General features: G+C 37.3%; 1 protein-coding gene across 5 annotated transcripts in view; it reads left to right on the top strand.

The window, feature by feature from the left end:
* Positions 1 to 21,523, top strand: part of magi3.L (membrane associated guanylate kinase, WW and PDZ domain containing 3 L homeolog) — a 149,495-nt gene that overhangs the window by 65,389 nt on the left and 62,583 nt on the right. For all 5 annotated transcript variants that reach the window (XM_041582067.1, XM_041582066.1, XM_041582065.1 and 2 more), the window contains 5 exons: positions 1,514 to 1,633; positions 2,858 to 3,070; positions 5,264 to 5,435; positions 7,195 to 7,274; positions 9,729 to 9,786. In XM_041582067.1, the coding sequence (XP_041438001.1) occupies positions 1,514 to 1,633; positions 2,858 to 3,070; positions 5,264 to 5,435; positions 7,195 to 7,274; positions 9,729 to 9,786 (643 nt within the window). The remainder of the gene's footprint in view (positions 1 to 1,513; positions 1,634 to 2,857; positions 3,071 to 5,263; positions 5,436 to 7,194; positions 7,275 to 9,728; positions 9,787 to 21,523) is intronic.

The raw sequence follows: 21,523 nt of genomic DNA, 5'->3' as shown, positions 1-21,523 counted from the left end.
ACTGCGCATGCGCCAAAAGTCACGGAAAACTTTGTGACTTTTGGCGCATGCGCAGTAGATCCGTACCAGTGAAATGTTCCTACTGCGCATGCGCCAAAACGCCGGTCAAAGTAGGAAGAAGATCACGTGGAAGAAGATGGTGCCTGTGAACTCCGTGGACTGGACCTGCGCAGAAGGGTAAGTAAGAAGTTAGGGGCATTTGCCCAGCGGGACAGGTAGGCCAGGGGGAGGAGGGAGGGTGGGCAACACACGGGAGGGGGGGAGGGTTTTTGCGCCGACTAGGTTTCTTTCTCCTTTAAAGGGATACTGTCATGGGAAAAAAAATTTTTTCAAAATGAATCAGTTAATATAGCTGCTGCAGCAGAATTCTGAACTGAAATCCATTTCTCAAAAGAGCAAACAGATTTTTTTATATTCAATTTTGAAATCTGACATGGGGCTAGACATTTTGTCAATTTCCAAGCTGCCCCTGGTCATGTGACTTGTGCCTGCACTTTAGGAGAGAAATGCTTTCTGGCAGGCTGCTGTTTTTCCTTCTCAGTGTAACTGAATGTGTCTCAGTGGGACATGGGTTTTTACTATTGAGTGCTGTTCTTAGATCTACCAGGCAGCTGTTATCTTGTGTTAGGGAGCTGTTATCTGGTTAACTTTCCATTGTTCTTTTGTTTGGCTGCTGGGGGGGGGGAAAAGGGATGGGGGTGATATCACTCCGACTTGCAGTACAGCAGTAAAGAGTGATTGAAGTTTATCAGAGCACAAGTCACATGACTTGTGGCAGCTGGGAAATTGAAAATATGTCTAGCCCTATGTCAGATTTCAAAATTGAATATAAAAAAATCTGTTTGCTCTTTTGAGAAATGGATTTCACTGCAGAATTCTGCTGGAGCAGCTCTATTAACTGATTCATTTTGAAAAAAAAAATTTTTTTTCACCCATTTTGACTTATCCATGACATTTGTGCTCCAAGTATACTGTCTCCATATGTTACTTTACTGGTACACAAAAAAATAGATTTGTGGTGTGTATTGATTGCAGGGGTCAAAGTGCAATTTATGAAATATGTAATTCTTTGTCATATTTTGATGGTTTACGTACAGTGGAAACTATATTTTCTCAAAGTAGCTAACTTACTATTACTATTAAGTGCTTTTTGCCATGCATTAAAATGCGCACAATATGGGTCATTTATAAACGACACAACACCAAATAGTGCACCTGGGCAGTAACCCATAGCAAGCAATCAGTGATTTGCTTTTTTTCGCCAAGATGCAAGTTGAACAATGTTGAGCAATCATCTGATTGTTGTGATGTGATGTGTTGTGCCTAGGAGCAAATTTGCCCACTGTTTATAAATGACCCCCAATAGTGTCTTTTACCAACAATGTAGAACCCCCCAATTCTAGCAACAAACAACAGTACATGCACATTACAACCCCCTCTCCCTTTTTTTATTATTTGACTTTGAACTAAGCTTGAAATAATTTTTAATTACCTCTTGCTTACTCCTGTTTAGGTACCACAAGGTCCCCACGAGATGGTGAAGTTCCAGGAGTAGATTATAATTTTATTTCTGTTGAGCAGTTTAAAGCTTTAGAAGATAGTGGAGTGTTGCTAGAAAGTGGAACATATGATGGTGTGTATACAACCAATGTTGTTTTGATCACTTGCATCAGAGTTTGCTTATTGATCCTAACTTCTTTCATTGTTTTATGTTAATTAGTCGTAATATGACATACTAATATAATAATGCTAATAATAAACAAATGCAATTTTATTAAATTGTTATGTGTGGCATAAACAAAAATTAAAACCTGTATAAAGTACAACATTTTTAATTTGTTTAACAGCTGTCAATGACGATTGGCCTTGTTGTAGACAATAGTAGTAGGCTGAATATATTTTTATCAAGCTAATTATGCAAATCTTCATGTTTGTGTCAATTCACAACTATTTGGGGTGAAGATGCACAGGGAGATTTGTCACCACAGAAATTCTACTCATGGACAACAAATCAAATTAGAAAATACCTTTGTATTTGTTTCAGTAGGAAACTTCTGCCCCAAAAACATGAATAACATAATCATCTGAAATTGCATTCACCTGCATTTTCCAGCATTACATGATTCATATGTTTTAACATAACAAAGTTGGTATAATGCTCGGTGTTATGGAAGTAATACAATATTAACGTCCTGGTAAAATGATACTGAAATGTACATAAATGGGTACAATGTCCTATTGGGGTAGTCCTTCTGCCATTGATGGCTCACTGGCCAACAGACCAACATTTTTTTATTACTTTGTACAGGTATAGGATTCGAAATCCTGAAACCCGTTAACCACAAAGCTCCGAATTACTGAAAGTCTGTCTCCCAAAGACTCCATTTTATCCAAATAATCCAAATTTTTAAAAATGATCTCCTTTTCACTGTAGTATTAAAACAGTACATTGTACTTGATCTAGACTAGGATATAATTAATCCTTATTGGAAGCAAAACCAGCCTATTGGGTTTATTTAAATGTTTACATGATTTTCTAGTAGATTTGAGGTATGAAGATCCAAATTACAGAAAGATCTGCTATCTGGAAAACCCCATGTCCTGAGCATTTTGGATAACAGGTCCCATATTTGTATCACTTCCACTTTGCCTATAGGAATTAACTCTGAATATATAAATGTTGAGATTTTTTCCCAATGATCAAGAGACCAAATAGTTACTTATTCAGATTGAAAAGAAATAATAATAAAAAAAATTAGAGGATGTACCAAAGCTGTCCTAAAGTTTGAGCACTGAGTAGAGGTTATCATCCTTGCTCCTTTATCATGGCTAATGAAAAGTTATTTCAAATGTGCAGGTAATTTCTATGGAACCCCTAAACCACCTGCAGAACCAAATCCCTTCCAGTCAGACCCAGTGGATCAAGTCTTATTTGATAGTGAATTTGACACAGAGACCCAGAGAAAAAGGACTACATCTGTCAGTAAAATGCAGCGCACAGACTCTTTGCTCCCAGAAGAAGAAGATGAAGAGGAAAGAGATACAGTAAATGGCAGTAGTGGAAGTACAGGTGAGCCTGAAAATGGGTTAATAAGCTGTTTGTGTTAGATATTTGTGAGTGGGGGTCATTTATAAAGTTTGTGCAGCACATATTTATTCGCAAATGGTTGTATTGTCTTTTTTCCTGAATGCTAATATAATGCACTGCACTGACAGTCTTTCCGTTTTTTGCGAATTCGCATTGTGAGTAAAGTTTTGCAAATGCTTCGCAAATGAGAAGAGTGTTTGCATGAGTGCGCCCACTGTGCAAGGCTGTTGTGCGCGAGAATAGCGTTGGCAGTAACTTAAATTCACAAATTTAGATTTAGATTTAGATACACATACATATAACAAACAAGGGAAAGTTGTGCTCACCACTAATTTTTAAAAACATTAGGCAGGGTTGCAATGAGGCTGTGACCACAAAATACATATAGACAAATACAAGAGGACCTCTGCACTCAACCCATTATCAATATATTTAAGACAGAGACATTTTGTGCATACTGCTACTGAAAAATGGCTTACCCTTTAAACAAAACAGGGATTGTTTGTCCATATATTGCAATATATTTAAGCTGGCCAACTACGTCAAAGTCATCCCATATCTGGCCAGTCCTATGCTCAATTTTCATCTGATTCATTAAGAATTCAATTGCTTAATTATACATTTTACAAAGGGACTAAGTTTTACCTGCAACTTACTAGCTGCTTTCAAAGTAAAACTCCCAAACTTGGCTGCCCTTTTATTAGACACCAGTGGGATCACCTGACTATAGCTGGGAAGGGTGGGAGCTACAACATGGAGCTGGTCACTGCTCCTGTATAACTATAACAAACAAGGGAAAGTTGTGCTCACCACTAATTTTTAAAAACATTAGGCGGGGGTGCAATGAGGCTGTGACCACAAAATACACATAGACAAATACAAGAGGTCCTCTGCACTCAACCCATTTCTATTCATTCCTATGGGATTTTTAGAGATGTATTTTTAGAGATGAACTTTAACTTTCATGGATCCATGAATAGATGTGATGAGCTCTAATGTCACTCTTTAATAAATCTATTTCTTAATATAGTGGGGCAAAAGTCTGGTTGCACAAAAAACTACTACTATTTCTACAGTAGTTTATATAGATAAGCTGCTGTGTAGCCATGGGGTTAGTTATTCAGTAGGAGATCCACCGAATCCTCTGTCTTAGGATTTGACCGAATACCGAACCGAATCGGAACCCTAATTTGCATATGTAACAAGTTTTTTGACTTCCGTGTTTGTGTGATGAAAAGTCACATGATTTTTTCGGATTTGTTTGAGCCATGCACTTGGATTCGGACAAATCCAAATCCTGCTGAAAAAGGCAGAATCTTGGATTCGGTGCATCTCTATTATTCAGTCTCATAAATGAAAAAAGGCACAAATTACATAGCAGATACAACTCTGTAGAATACAATGGGTTTAGATTTCTAACCCTAACTAAACCCATTGTGTGTGTGTATATAAATATATATATATATATATATATATATATATATATATATATATATATATATATATATATATATATATATAGCTTATCTGCTATTTAAAAGGATTCTGTTGTGATTTTTATAGAGTAGTTTTTATTTTTAAATTACACTGTTCACACTGCAAATAATTAACTCGTATTTATATAATCTATAGTAATGTTTCAGAAGAAAATGAGACAGCGCTACATTATATTTTAATTACTTCAAATAAAACAAAAAACTGGGTTTTCTGACTGGGCTTGCCTATTTTTCCAATCAATGCCTGGATATTTGTAAGTATATATTTAGTGAATTTAAATGCAGTAACCACTGTTGAAGTTTGGCATGCAAATCTGTGACATGCATTGACATGTGGGGTCCATCCACATGTGCTGGACTATTTTTTTAAGACTAATTTCAGACACAATTCTGTTGTATCCAAGAAAAGTATATAACTAACGTCACCAATTGTGATTCTTAGAATATTTTTTTTCTCAAGAAAAAAATTGTATTGCTTATATGGTTTTGAACATCTAGTGAAATTTCTAATTGTCCTTTTAAATAAAAGCAAGGCATACTGCTGTGTGTCCATCCTAGGACTTCTATGGAATGGAAATCTATATAAAGAAATAAGTTTGTATATTTTCTTAAATTATACCTTAAACTGGGTTTTCTCATGTCAGTCACTCATCCTGTTTCTATTATTTATTTTTTTCAGAGCATAAAGACAGACAGGAACCGTCAGACTGGGGAAAGACTGTCCCAAGCTACAACCAAACTAATAGCTCTATGGATTTCAGGAACTACCTAACGCGAGATGAAAACCTGGAGCCCCTTCCAAAGAACTGGGAAATGGCTTACACTGAAGCAGGGATGATCTATTTTATAGAGTAAGCCAACAATTAATTAACAATTATTTAATTTGTGTGTGTTGGGCACCACTCATTGATTATAATTGCTTCCCTGAGACTCCAGCCGGGTGCAGTTGTTCGCTGAAAACTGTACCGGCACAGGGTACTGCTGTAGCAGCACTGAAACATCGACTCCTTGGGCTGGGTGAATATGCACAGTAAAGTTAAGTTATTATACATTTCCTTCTTCTTTAATCTAGGTACTTCTAACACCAAAATGTGTTGCCAATGTGAAAAGATAGGATTTGAGGGGGCAATTGGGAAGTTTACCTAAAATGTATTCCATATTTTAAATGTAATAAAAGGGTGCAATAAGCCAAAGAAACTTCTTTTTCAGGAGCAGTTCAGTGTAAAAATAAAACAGGGTAAATAGGCTGTGCATAATAAAAAATGTTTCTAATATAGTTAGCCAAAAATATAATTTATAAAGGCTTGAGTGAATGGATGTCTAACATAGTAGCCAAGCCACAATTTCCTCCTTTGCAGCTCTCTAACCTTTACGTTAGTCATCTACTTGAGGGGGGTCACTTGGGACATAACTGTTTAGTTAGTTTGCTTTTGACCCTTAGAACAGAAGTAAGATTCAGAAATAAATTAATTGAACAGTTATGTCCCATATGGCCCCCTTTCAATCATTGATTGGTTACTGACTGGAAACAGCTTAGAGAGCTGCAAAGGAGGAAGTAGTGTTCAAACTTTGCGTCTTACATTGATAACATCCTTTAGTGTGTTGTTTACTGTGTAAATTAACTTTTTATGTGTGTAAGCGTCTCTCTTCTTTTTTTAAGGTTGCATAACTTTAAATTACTTTTTCAGGATAATATAAAATAAAAATATTTTTGTGTTTTTGGCATTATTAACTTAATGTTCAGCAGATATCCAGTTTGGAGATGTTATCAGAAATCTGGAGGCTGGGATCCATTTAACAACCTTGCAGTGGTTTGAATGACAGACTGAAAGATGAATAGGAAAGTGACCCCCTTTGATGACCATCTGAAAAGTTGCTAAGAATAGGACATTTTATAACATACTAAAAGTTATAAAAATATATTTTACTTGTTTTAAGTGCATTCTACACAAATTTATTTCTAATTATTTTTGTTCTTCATGCACATAAACATATCCTGATGCACTTTACATCATTCACATCAGTTAAAGTGATAGTGGAGCTTACAACTAGAGTCGGACTGGGCCAGCGAAGCCCGGGAAAAAACCCGGTGGGCCTCGGTCCTCATGGGGACCAACCAACCCAGATCTGCCCAATCGCGATGTGGGGGGGTTGTGTGAAGGCCCTTGAATTAGAAGCCCTGGTGGGTCCTGGACCCCCCGTTCGACACTGCTTACAAGCCCATCAGATAAACACACTAAACTGGTCAATTTTGTCAGTAACCAATTATGTATGGCCTTATGTTTTGTAGTATGGGAGGAAATCAGAGTTTTGTAGTATATCTGTGCAATTGTGGGATTATTTAGTTGATGCCTTGTGTGGAATCAGCCTAGAACCCAGCCATACTAACTGTGCTTTAACCATTTGACTCTCAGATATAGTTATTTTGACTGCTATAACCTATAATTAACATCAACAAGGTTTTATGAAACCAAATATAAGCAACGTTTTCAAAAAATGTTTTTATAATTTCTTAAATAATATTTGTTTGTTTGCAGAAAGTACTGCATAACAATCACTTGTTTTATTCCTTAATTTAATTTACTAATAAAATGAATTGCTTTTATTCAGTCACAATACGAAAACAACCACATGGCTAGATCCAAGGCTGTGTAAGAAAGCAAAAGCTCCTGAAGACTGTGAGGATGGAGGTAAGGAGAGATAGAAACAAAAGCATACCTATATACAGGAATATTTTAATTTGTGTCAGATTTAACATATTTAAAGGTGGGATCATCTTTAAAATAACTTTGTCGGTTGAGTTATTTCGTTTGTTCAGCAAAAGTTCAATTTTCTGTAATTGGTTTAAGCAGCTCACATTTCTTTTGTGTCATGTGTTAAATGATACAATAGTTGGTAACATTCAACATGCCATTCAGCCAAGAAATGTATCTGCTAATGTAGCAAGTAGTACCAATCTGAAACTGGATTGCTGAAAAGCCAGGCTAAAACACCAGAGAGAGGAACAACAAATTTAGACTTCAGTTTTAGAAAAGCAGTCAAAAAAGCAAGGTAAATATTTTTTCTGTTTTATTATTGGAAAAGAACTTGAAACATTTATTTCTAAAGTGAACTTCCCCTTTAATCCTTTTTTACGGTTATACAACATCCTTTTATAAGAGAAGGATCTTGCCAGATATATTACTGGCTTTACAATGGGAAGGATATGGGACATTGGATTTCAGTTAATGTAGCCTACTTAGCTTTTGCAAATGATTTTGATACAGTGCCAGAAAAACAATTATTATAATGAAGGTCCATTTGTCTTGGGAAATCTTATCACAGGGTACAGGTAAACTTGCCCACATAATTCTTCAGGAATACAACTGCAACACAAATGGGAATAAAGGTTCACAGATCACTTGTTTATTCAATGATATATATGCCCATAAATGTATATAGATAGAGTATAAATAAAACGGAGTTCTGCATCATGGCAGCTATGGTTGTTATTAGAGACTTAAAATTAGAAAGACCTATTGACTAAGGTAGATACTAGGACAGTTCATGTGGCAATCAATCAGATATTTGCTTTAATTTTCTGCTTTGAGTCTACTTTTATCTGTAGACTGATAAAAACACCAATTGCTTATTCATTTCTGTGGGCAAATGTGTGAAATTTAGCAGATGAGCCCTAACTTCTATGAAAAACATTCAAATAAATGCAAGTTATAGCCACTGTGTGTGTGTGGGGTGATCTTGACAAATAGCTGATTTGAGAGTCAAAGTATTTTTTGAGCATCAGTGTGCATTAATAAAAGCTCATTGAGTGTTTTAATATGTGCACATGATGTTTTAACGCTATGCGAATCCTTGACTGAAAGGAGTTTTTGTAGAGTAAAAGTAAAAGCAGTTCCATTTAATAATAATGTTGTGGGTCCTAGAATATGCAGTGCAAATGTGGTTACCATATGCATACAATAAATAAATACAAACATTTTGAATCAAAAGGAGTCCTAAAATTACAGTTCACAGTCATTTAAAAAAGTTTGGGAACCACCCTCAGCCTGCATAATAATTTACTCCACTTTCAACAAAAAAGACAAGTGGTGTCTTTCATTTCCCAGAAACATCTGAGTACTAGGGTGTTTTCTGAACAATTTTTAGTGAAGCAGTTTTCAGTTGTATGAAATTAAATCAAATGTGAAAATGTTTTTCTTCTTATCATTAGAGTCACTGCAACTCCATAATGCATCTATTGCTCTCATTATTTAAGGCAGTGTAGATCTTTATACATTTTTCCCCTTACTGCAAATCAGAGCTCATAATATTTCCAATACTACATGAACAATTCCACCCAACTGTGAATAAACATTGTGTGCATTTAAGAAAAGAAACTCAAGGCAGTACGAGCAGAAAACTCACAGTATTATAGAAGAACATGACGATTCAGTGTTTTTGGCCAGCAGGATATGTGTAGCAATTTGCTTATCTGTATTTAATAATTAGTAACAGTCTATCTTACATATAGAAAACTGCTTATTAGCTAGCAGCTTAATGTTCAACAAAGAAGCAAATTCTTATGTAACCCCTACACTGCCAGCATACACTTTGGAACAAAAAGTTCCTAAAAAATGTGTGATTAAATCTTTGTTACTACAGGTATGGGACCTGTTATCCAGAATGCTCGGGACCTGGGGGTTTCTGGATAACGGATCTTTCTGTAATTTGGGTCTTCATGCTTTGTCTACTAGAAATTAATTTAAACATTAAATAAACCCAATAGGCTAGTTTTGCTTCCAATAAGGATTCATTATATCTTATTTGGGATCAAGTACAAGCTACTGTTTTATTATTACAGAGAAAAAGGAAATCATTTTTAAAAATTTGGATTATTTGGATAAAATGGAGTCTATGGGAGCTTTCTGGATATCGGGTTTCCGGATAAGGGATCCTATACCTGTACCACCAACTCTAACTTTCTTGCCTATTACTTAGATTCTACATTTTTGTCAGGAAAATGATTAAAATTAATTTTTAGAATTAAAAAGTGTAAATAGATCATAGAGGTCACACCATCACTTTACCCTCCAGTTATTTACAGTTATGCATTACATCTATCAAAAGAGGTGTGTATTATAAATTTCTTTTATTGCCCTTTTCAGAACTTCCTTATGGCTGGGAGAAGATAGAAGATCCACAATATGGCATCTACTATGTTGAGTGAGTACCTATACTGTACCTAGTAATCAATTTGTTTACCATTGCTTAATTTAAGAAGAGATTATTTCATCATTAATAATATATTAACAGACTAGTCATTGTCATATAGCTTCAATGCATTTTATTGGAGTGTTTTTAAAACATAGGCCTGGGATTGGAAAGGCACCATGCTACAGTATATATCTGTACATATAGAAGGCAAATTTGACATAAAAAAAAATATCCGTGTGCATTTAAGTAAGTAATATTTGTTTGTTGTAGCTGAGAATCGCTACGTGGAAAAAAAATAATGTAATTGTGCAAAAGTTCCTTTGTACGTTTTTTTGCTAGATTTATGTATTTTCATTGAAGCAATTATCTATAAACAGTATGACATGGGTTTTTTTGGTGTTCTCTTGAAACAACAAATTATGGGAGACAAGATGCTACATGTATCATTGTTTTAAAATAAGTTTTATTTCATCTTTCAGCATATATCAGGATGTAAAGGAGTTTAATTTAAGTCAGACAACAGTAAGAGATGAGCTTTGGCTTTGAAAAGGACTTTAGGAGATTAAACTTCAAATGCTTTCCTGGCAAAAATGTTCCATTTGTTCCATTTAATTCTAAGATTATATAATGCGGCAAGCTCTCTTTCTATTTATATCAACATTTATATATTGCTTTTTCCTAGTGTATAAAGATATCTTTGTGATCAATGAGCACCATATTATTTTCCTGTATCATATATAGCATTGTTATATTTTGTTCAGAGGCTCACTGGTGTTACAAGGAATCCTAAATGATCACAACATTTTATTCCAAGGAAAATCAAAGACCCGATAAATGCCTGCAAATTGTACCTGAATCTTACAGATCTAGACACAGTATTATAATATATTAAAACACTGTATATTTTCTTTTAATTAGAATGGCACTTTGAATTATGCCATTTTTGATTTTTAGGAGCCTATTTATAATGCTGTGTAAAACAGGTCACTAGTGATGATGCCCATAGCAACCAATCAGATCTTTGCTTTTGTAGGTGAAAATCTATTTTCTGATTTGTTACTATGGACAACATCACCAGTGATGTTTTTCTTTTGCATTCCCCTAGTTGTAGGTTTTAGGTTAAACCTAAGACTGCACCTATAGGGCAGTATAACTGTTTTGCAATGTGAAATGGTTGCTTTCAGAAGTCAAATGTTACAATTTTGAGCCAAGTAATGACTCACTTATGACCCATAAAGACATATATCAAAAGAAATGCAAATATGGAGCAGAAAGAGCTTTCATTTAAGTATTCTGTACTACACTATATGAAACCAGTATTTAAGTGCAATTAGATATGCAGTTTCCAGATCCTGCTCAGAGGTGGAGGCAAATGGGTTGGAGACTATGGCTTGGGGTGGGGAGTAGGCAGATGCCAGGTGGGCTGTTGGAAGATTGAGCAGGGAGTTGGTGAGTGCAGGGTGGGCAGGAGGGCAGTTGGGGATAGCAGTACACCAGGACCATCTGAAGATTTTTTTTGCAGGGGGGCCTGGCACACTCTAATTAGACTGCCTTTCCACAAGATACTATGGTTGTATTTGAACACTGGAGCAAATTTTGCAGTTCTATTCTTATTGAATACACCATGTATGTTGTTTACAACATGACAGCCATGGGTTGGGGGTTGACAGTCCTGTCAGAAACCCAGTCAAATAAGGGAGCCCAGACTGCCTGGAAAGCATTAGTGCTTTATAATAAAGGAGTGTGCCAATATGACCACCCAGAGGGGAAAAAACCTCTGAACATAGGGTGATCAAAATATGAATTTTACTCTCCTTTGTTGCATGAATCTATATATCTATATATATATATATATATATATATATATATATATATATATATATATATATATATATATATATATATATATATATATATATATATATATATATATATATATATATATAATATAGGCCCCTCTAATTGTATAAGGCTTGCTTGCATTACTGTGAAAGGAAAACTATACTCCCAAAATGGACACTTAAGCAACAGTTCATATCATATTAAAGAATCTTCCCAAACTGGAATATATATTTAAGTAAATATTGCCCTTTTACATCTCTTGCCTTGAGCCACCATTTCGTGATGGTCTGTGTGCTGCCTCTGAGATCACCTGACCAGAAATACTACAACTCTAACTGTAAGGAAGAAGTGTGGAAGCAAAAGATAGAACTCTGTCTGTTAACCATACATGTGACCTAACATGTATGGTTTGTAGGTATGTTTGTGAGTACAGTGAATCCTACGATCCCAGGGGGCGGCCCTGATTTTTTAAAATGGCAATTTTCTATTTATGATTACCCAATGGCACATTCTACTAGAAAAGTATATTATTATGAAAATGGTTTATTTACATGAAGCAGGATTTTACTTATGAGCTGTTTTATGCAATATCTTTTTATAGAGACCTACATTGTTTGGGGGGTATAGTTTTCCTTTAATTCTCTTTCCATGCTGACATTAAGTGGGATTGTTTGTGTTTCTTTAGGCTTTGCCTTTATTGCAGAGCTCTAAAATATAGGCATGTTTTAATATTAAAAGGATACATGCTGTTCTTTTTGTGAATACAACTATATTATGAACTGCTACAGTGTTAATTTTTGCTATATATGAAGTCATAATTTGACATTTAGGAGAATGAGCAGGCATCTTTCTCAAATTTTAAACTAACTGACCAGAGGCATTTCTCCCTTTTCCGACAACACCCCCCCCCCCACTTGCTCACTATAAAAGGGCAGGGGTGTCGGATATCTAGTGCAGATTGTGATTATCACTGAAGAAGGCTTTTCTAACCAAGCATTCCTGCACTGGAACACGTTAAAACCGTGTGAAAACCCCCTAAGGGCTGTTACACACGGCCTGCGCTTCGCTTTCTTCTGCTCAGCCGCAGGGGAGCGCAGGAGTAGATGCTGTCAATTATTGTGAAGGGGGCTGTACTCACACATATACAATAATAGGGGGTTGTGGGAGCACTCAAAAGGGCAAGTTAAAGTATAATTTATATTTAAGTATAAGGGAAGTGCTATTTTTCAATGTACTTCCCTGGTCCCCTGTTTCACAAATAATTCAGTATAAATGCAAGTAAATGTGCAATAAATAGACTCTCCAAGTGTGCACCTATACATAATAATTTTATTTTAATTCACACCTATATTCTTACCTACTTATACCCATACCGATACATATATACACTTTCCAAGTGTGCACTTATACATATAATTTTACTTTGCCATTTTTACATCCTTATAATTTTTTTAAAAAATGTTGGTTTGGGCAATTACTCCCTCTTAAAAGCTGCAAGTTAGCAGCGGGGAGGATTTAGCCTTCAGAATGAAACCAAGGCTCAGCAGACTTTTACTTCAACCAATTCTATTATGCTGAGAGGCACCAGATCCTTTATACTATCAAGTTAGGGACCGTGTGTAAGGTTCTTACCTTGCTTCATGACATGAAAGCCTATGATATATCTTTCAGTCTCCTCAGCAACTGCTTTGAGCCACACAATGCGAGCCAATCACACAGTTTTGGAATCACTACTTTAAACAAATGCAGAAAAGCCCCTGTACAGAGTTCTCTTGTCTTATGTTGTGAAACTAATTTCATTTTAGGTTCAATAAGCAGCACAAAAGATATTTATCTGTCTGTTTCCTCAGTAAAGCTGGCCAAAGACGCAAAGATCTGATCGTACGAATTGGCGATTTGTACGATTTTCCGACCGTGTGTGGCGAGTCCCGTCATTTTTCATCCAGCAGAGATCAGTTGTTTGGTCGATAGGACAGGTTAAAAGATTTCTGTCGGCTGCGAGTAATATCACTAGCTTTGGTCGGACATAACTTTCGTACGATTGCTGTCAGGGTAGAACATCGGCTGATCTGTACTTTATTTGATCGGAATGGTTAGTGGCAGGTCGGGAGATGGGGGAAGTCCGATTGTACCTTGATCGGATCTTTGCGTCTGTGGCCAGCTTAAGCAAGCTCAGTTTGCAAGTTATGTTTTTATCTTTGCACAGTTAAAAGCTTTTGTTTTACATAATGAAATGTTCTAGAGTTCTGAAACGAATGAAAACTCCATTTACAGGGATATTCTTTTTTGATGAATATGCAAATTAGTTGAAAGCTTCAAAAAATTGATTACTTTTACAGCACAAATGCCAGTCTTGTTGCTTTTGTTACCTAGACTTGATTCCTACTAGCTGCAATGTGTGATCTATCTTTAGGTTCATGAGCAGTACATGATGGATGGATTAATATTTACCCCTGTTATAGGTCAGTATTAATTGGATGTTAATGTGTTATTGTAATAGCTTTAAAAAGTAAATGAATATTATAGCATGTCTGTTTCCGTAGCTGCATTTGCTTTGCATTACCCTTTTTAACAGGTTGTGGGAAGCTTCAATTTTCATATTTACGCATACTTGTTTATGCAGTGTTACAGGGCATACAGCTTTTTGTACATTATACAATACAATGAGAACTGCAAGTGCAGTAACCTGAAAAGTAATTTGCAGTATTTCAGTCTTGTTAGTCAATCCTGAGTAAATAGGGAGTGCAATTGCTGTTCGATTAATATGCTTGGAGAAATATATTTAGCATATTTATGCATGTAATACTCTCCATTCTGGAAGAACCAACATAATTTAAATGTGTTCCAGCCAGGCTTGGTTTACTTGTGTCAGTGAGAGGCTTGATGCATTTAGGTCTGAATGTACTGGGAGTGAGTTGTCGAACTGAATGAGTTCTGGTCTTTGTTACGTGTGTGTGTGTGTGTGTGTGTTTATGACAGCTTACCAAAAGTCCAGCGTAAGAACCAAGATAAATCCAGAATAGCTGACAGTATAATCTTTAGGGAGGCTGATAGCGTTAACCACCACAAACCTGAAATTATGTTCTTGCATACAAAACAAGTCTACCGTGAGAGAGTTTATGCACAGGGGAAATGCAGGTCTTGCAAAGTGTTACTGTAGCAAAACCAAAGCAGCTTTTGAATATTTATAAATGCACGTTATCTGTAGGTATGCCCTGTACATTAAAGCAGAAAGAGAAAAAATAAGAAATAAATAGCATATCTCAATTTATAACATCTCCCTGTGATATATTGTACTTAAGATGTTGTTCTGTAGGCAATTAAAATCACTGGGAGAGGCTTTTATCAGTACCGCGCCACTTTACTAAGCATCTCCGCTGCTTTCTCAATTCCAACTCTCACTCAAAGTTGGTCAGTGCTGCAAAATATCTAAAAGAGAAGCAGGGCAATACTGTTTTATGTTGTCTGATAAGGGCAATCCAGCCACAATAAGGTTAAAATATGTTTAGAATAAAGCTTAATTTGAGCCACCCAAGGTGCACACACGAATAAGGCTTCCCTTTTGGGCATGTACTTACAAAGTCAATGTTCAGCTTGCATGTCATATTTGTTTTGTGTTCCGTAGTTCATTTATTACTCAATACATAAGTGAAAACGGCTGTAATCGATCAAAGTAAAATCATATGATTGAACAATTTAATCCTTCGAAACGAACGATTCGAAGGATTTTACAAAAAAACCTTTGACTTCTCAAAACTTGCACAAAAGCCTCAGGTAGGTCTAGGAGGTCCCCCATAGGCTAAACAGCAACTCAACAGGTTTAAGGTGGCGAAGTGTCAACGTTTTTTTAAAGAGACAGTACTTCAATTTTCGAGTGGACGGATTTTCGAAGGTTTTTCAATTCAAATCTAATTTTGGCCTATTCGATGGTCGAAGTACCCAAAAATTACTTCGAAATTCTAGGTTTTTTACTTCTAAAAATAACTTCGACCCTTGATTACTCTACCCCTTACTGTTTGTAAGTACATGCCCAAAAAGAAAGCCTAATTTGTGTGTGCACCTTGGGTGGAGCCAATCGACTTCTCAAAACTTGCCCAAAAGCCTCGGGTAGGTCTAGGAGGTCCCCCATAGGCTAAACAGCAACTCAGCAGGTTTAAGGTGGCGAAGTGTCAAAGTTTTTTTAAAGAGACAGTACTTCAATTTTCGAGTGGTCGGATTTTCGAAGGTTTTTCAATTCAAATCTAATTTTGGCCTATTCGATGGTCGAAGTACCCAAAAATTACTTCGAAATTCTAGGTTTTTTACTTCTAAAAATAACTTGGACCCTTGATAACTTTACCCCTTATTGTTTGTAAGTACATGCCCAAAAAGAAAGCCTAATTTGTGTGTGCACCTTGGGTGGAGCCAATTTTTTCTGAATATCTAGTATAGATAATTCTAAAACAACTAGACATACTGAGTAATCATTTATGATGTTTCACTACTCATCCGAGCAGCTTCTTCAATTCAACTGACTGGTAAGGGAAGTCCTGTTGTTTTAGAATTATCTATACAAGATATACTATACAAGATATACTATGACTATCTTCATAGTCTTTTTTTCTAAACACCTTTTAAACCTATTCTGGCTGTATTGGCCTTATCAGACAACATAAAACAGTATTGCTCTATGCACACTTCCTTCTCTTGATTTGTTTTAGATGTTCTTCTGTAGGCCTGGGATAAGCCACTTTTTTTAAAACTGGTATGTTACTCCAGACATCTTAGTTAAGGATATGGGTAAGCATATCTGCTTCCTCCATAGTCTGCTTTAATGCAGAGTAGGCATATCTTATAAATGCATATAGTTGCACATTCCTGCAGTATTTAATACACAGCATTAACCTGTCAGACATTTACTTATACCTATAAGATATGTTATTTTTATTCATATCTAGTAAATATTAATAGAGGGGAAATAGTACATTTTGTGCATTAGTGTCCTTGTGACAGTTTGGTTTAAACACATTTTCAAAATTATCTGCAATATAAAACTGTCCCAAGTAGGGATGGGTGAATTTGACCCGTTTTGTTTCTCAAAAAATTTGCTGCCTGCGAAATATTGCTGACGCCCATTAAAGTCTATGGGGCAAATTCACTAAAGTGCGAAGCGCCTAACGCTAGCGCAAATTTGCCAGCGTGATGTCATTTCGTTACTTCGCTGATTTAGTAACGTGCTGGCGTAAATTCACTAGCGAAGTGGACCTATTCTAGCGCCAGGCGAAGTTGCAACTCCGCAGGTTAGTGAATTTGCGCCTATGGGCGTCAAAATTTTCGCCGCACATCTGTGGGGTTTATGAGCGTCATTTCCACAGCGAAACAAGGCAAAATAATTCGCCCATTCCTAGTTCCAAGTGTTTAAAAAAGCACTTATTTCTTTAACTCTTAATTTTTCTTTATTACCTGAAACATGCTGCAGGTATTTACAGCCATGATATTTAACAAAGCCAAGTTACCATAACAACTGTAGAACTGCCTGTAGAAGTAGGCCCCTGGAGCTATCATGTGTAGAGGACATTTCACCTGTAATAAACAGAGCTAAGATGTCGTGTGAACTTTTCTTTTTGGCTATTCATGGTCTGGCCCTAATACAAAAGGAAGGGATATTTTGTCATTACAGATAGCCTAGTGCCTTGCATTCACATAAACACCCACTCATGTGTCACTATCCGACATTCTGGGAAAGTCTCCCAGCATTCTGCCCGTTCCAGTGAGCAACACAAATACCAATATGCAAAATGTAAAGGTTTTGTGTTGCCTGGGGACCTGTGTGCAGAAAAATTAAACTAAATAACAATGGCAGAGAGCTTGTATTTATTAACAGATTTTGGAAAGCTATTTAGTTATAATTAAATCTATGACATTTGCCTTTGTATTCATGTATTTAATGGGAAATTGCAATAATTCATCGCAAAAGGAAATTCCCATCTCTCAGAGAGGTGCTGAATTTGGTGAGCTTATTTAGTCATTTTGTTTTGCGCCCTAGACATGAGCCTATAACATTTACAACAGTTACTTAGTAAACATAGTTGTAGCATCCAAAGCAAATGAGCAACAGAAAAGACCAGAAAGGTATTTTCCCATGTTCAAAGAGAAGAAAATCTATTTGCACAACTTGGATCCCTCCTGAGTCCCACCATTGATGCAGCCCTATACCTTGTTATAACAGGTACAGTGAGGTTTGCCGTCACCTCAGGCTGAAGGCTCAGCTGCTCTCAGCCTTACGTATTTTTGCAGGCTGAGAGAAGTGGATCTGCTCCCTGCTCCTGCTCCATTGATTTGGATCGATCTGCTCCCTGCTCCTGCTCCATTGATTTGGATCCGATCAGCCTGCGTATGCACACAGAGCAGAGGTCAGCCTAAATATGCAAATGGAGGCATCTCTGGGCTGTCCTCCGTTCTGCACAGGCTGATCAGATTCAGATCAATGGAGCAGCGGCAGGGAGCAGATCTGCTTCTCTCAGCCTGCAAAAAATATGCAGGCTGAGCACAGCTGAGCCTTCATCCTGTATGCCCACAGCCTAATTGCTTGATTTCCTTGCAGATGGCTGACCAGGAGCTTGCACAGTTGATGCCAATCTAGTCCATCATTTGTTTGGTTCTGAAGGGGGATGGTCCTCTCCAGGGTCCCATGTTGTATAAAAGGGCTTTGTTCTCCTTTAAAAGGGCTATAGATCCACATAAGGAGAGGGACATTCTTCCCCTTAACAAAGTAGTACAAGTTGGTCCAGGAACGCGTCCAATTGCCATATTGTAGTCAGGAAGGATTTCCCCCCTCTTAGGCAAATTGGAGAGGCTTCAAATATTTTTTTTGCCTTCCTCTGGATCAACTAGCAGTCAGTGGCGTAACTACCGGGGGAGCAGGGGGTGCGATTGGGCCAGGGCCCGCACCCCCTCAAGGCCCCCCCGGCAGCTCGCGCCACTGTTCTAATGCGGCCGTTTCTGGCCGTATGGAGGGGGTGGGGCCCGGCTGCACGTCCCGCACCAGGGCCCGCCCCCCTCTAGTTACGTCGCTGCTAGCAGTTAGGCAGGTTATATATATATATATATAGACTTAATAGGTTGAACTTGATGGACTATGTTACTATGTAAAGCAGTCATAAGGCCACATTTAGAATATGTACAAGACTTGAGCTAATAACTGCTTAACTAAAAAATGTGCCTCATCCCACTTGGAATCTTGTTCATTGAAATTGACGGACAACCCTTGGACTGGGGGCTGTCCAAGTGAGGGACCATTTTGAAACTTATAATTCTTTGTTTTTCATCTTGTCATTTTTGTTTTTAAAGGACAGAACCACACACCATTGTTTGCATTTTCAGGTTTAGTATAGGCCTCACAGAGGTGGTCTCAAGTTCTCAAAACAGATATTACTTAAATAGAAAAATCCCAAAGCAGAGTGACAGGTGATAAAGGGTAGGGAAGGTCTCTGTTATACCAAAAGGCTGGCTAACAGTGGAAAAGAGTGATGTGTGATGACTGTAAATAAATAAATAAATAAAGGGAACATATAAACATATGCAATGTTTAACAGTACTTCAAATGAGGGTGTCCATTGCAATAAGAAGAATGGTTTAAAAGACTTACATATCACAGTGTAATATTCTACATTTGCCATTTATTATATTGTGAATTGGTATGTAATTGTTGTGTGTCTTTTCTTTTCCAACCACCACTATTACTGTAAATTATTTCACCATCTTTCTAAATAACACCTGAATTTATGTAATCAGGGATTATATAATCGGTGAAAAGAGAGTATTTTCTTTGGGAGGAGAAAGACCATACCTGCTTATGTCTTTATTTGGCATGACCTCTTCCAAAGAAATCAATAGCTTTATGGGCTTTTAACCGTTTAAGTGCCACAGAACGTAGAATCTACACCACAGAACATAGAATCTATGTTCTGCAGCACTAAAGGGTTAGGGAACGGAGAATCGGCTTTTCAAGCCGCTTGCTCTGTTTCTTCTCGTTCCCCAGCCCCCAAGCAACGAGCAGGGGCCGGGAACGAGTGGCCCCTGAGGCGCAATCGCCCAGGGGCCCCAAAGGCAGCAGCAGGCACATGCAAACTGCGAGCCCTGCTGCTGCTTCCACTTCCTGAAGATGCAAGCCCTGCCCACTTACCGGATCATCGCAGAAGACGGTGGCATTTCTTCATCCAGCCTCCTGGACAATCTGGACCCTGCAACCCCAGGTTAGTGCCCACACACACACACACACACACACAAACACACACTTATTTTTGCAATACACACTTACACACATACATACAATATTGGGGGATCAGGGGGTCACACACATTCACAGCACTCACACATGCTTGCAGACCCACAACACGCAATCTGCCAATTGTACACACTTACACTATGTTGTGGTTTGCAGTAGAAAGATGTATTTACCTGCTTTAGATTCGTCAGAATGTGTACTTTCGGAAAATATATGGTTTTCTAGGGTCTTCATACTGTTAGGGGGTCTCATTGGTTACTTATGTTGTAGTAGCCAGAGTGTCATATGTGAAAATTAATATGCCCTATTTGGATTTGGGGTTCTCTGTATGCCACCTAGTTTAGTAAATCTTTCCGTATCAGGCATGAAACTGTTCAGTACACCCCTGGCGTTCATATTTAGGATGACTTTTGCTGGTACGTTACAAAATGTGGGGTATATAATGGGGTAAAATGCAAGTTTTGCTATTTGGTAGTTTGCAGTAGAAAGATGTCATTACCTGCTTGAGATTCGTCAGAATGTGTACTTTTGGAAAATATATGGTTTTCTTGGGTCTTCATACTGTTAAGGGGTCTCATCGGGTGCTTATGTTGTAGTAGCCAGAGTGTCATACGTGAAAATTAATATGCCCTATTTGGATTTGGGGGTCTCTGTATGCCACATAGTTTGGTAAATCTATGTATATTGGGTATCAAACTGTTTAGTAGACCCCCGGCATTCATATTTAGGATGCTTTATGCTGGTAATGATACATGGATGATACAATGCTGGAAAGTTGAAGCTTTGAGGCAATTTTCAGGTATTTCACCAAAACTGCCATTTTTGGGAAAGCCTTGCGACTCAGTAGTTTGGAGCAGAAAGGCATGGGTACCCATTTTAGATTCAGTAGAATGTTTACTTTCCAAAATATATGTGTTTTTAACCCACAAAAAATGTTGGCATTGTGTTGAATTTTTGGAGGACCCCTGGCAATCATATTTAGGGTGTTTTTCTAGGTACGTAATGATACATGGGAAATATGCTGGAAATTTGAAGCTTTGAGGCAATTGTCAGATATTTCAACAAAACTGCCAATTTGGGAAAGCCTTGCGACTTATGCACTATTTGTACTTGGGGGTCTCTGTATGCCACCTAGTTTGGATCTATGCATTTTGGGCATCAAACTGTTTAGTAGACCCTTGTGCTCCTATTTAGGATGCTTTATGCTGGTAATGATACATGGACATTACGATCCTGGAAAGTTGAAGCTCTGAGGCAATTTTCAAATATTTCACCAAAACCAACAATTTTGAGAAAGCCTTGGGACAGTAGTTTGGAGCAGAAAGGCATGGGTACCCATTTTAGATTCGGTAGAATGTGTACTTTCCAAAAAAAAATATCATTTAGGGGGGTAAACCTATTTTTCAGTGTTTTTACCCCACCAAAAATGCAGTCAATGTGTTGATTTTTCAGTAGCTGAAGTATAGTCCTGGACAATTTGGATGCACTAACTTCCTATTGGGGTCTCTAAATGGCAGATACTTTGGTAAACCTTGCACAATGGGCATCAAACTGTTCAGTGGACCCCTGGCAATCATATTCAGGGCGCTTTTTCTTGGTATCTAATACAGTGTGGGATATGCGGAGCAGCAAAATAAA

The sequence above is a fragment of the Xenopus laevis genome, chromosome 2L (genome assembly GCF_017654675.1).
Source record: "Xenopus laevis strain J_2021 chromosome 2L, Xenopus_laevis_v10.1, whole genome shotgun sequence".
NCBI classification, from domain to species: domain Eukaryota; kingdom Metazoa; phylum Chordata; class Amphibia; order Anura; family Pipidae; genus Xenopus; species Xenopus laevis.
Note: the sequence above shows the minus strand (reverse complement) of the source record. Positions and strands in the feature narration are given on the sequence as shown.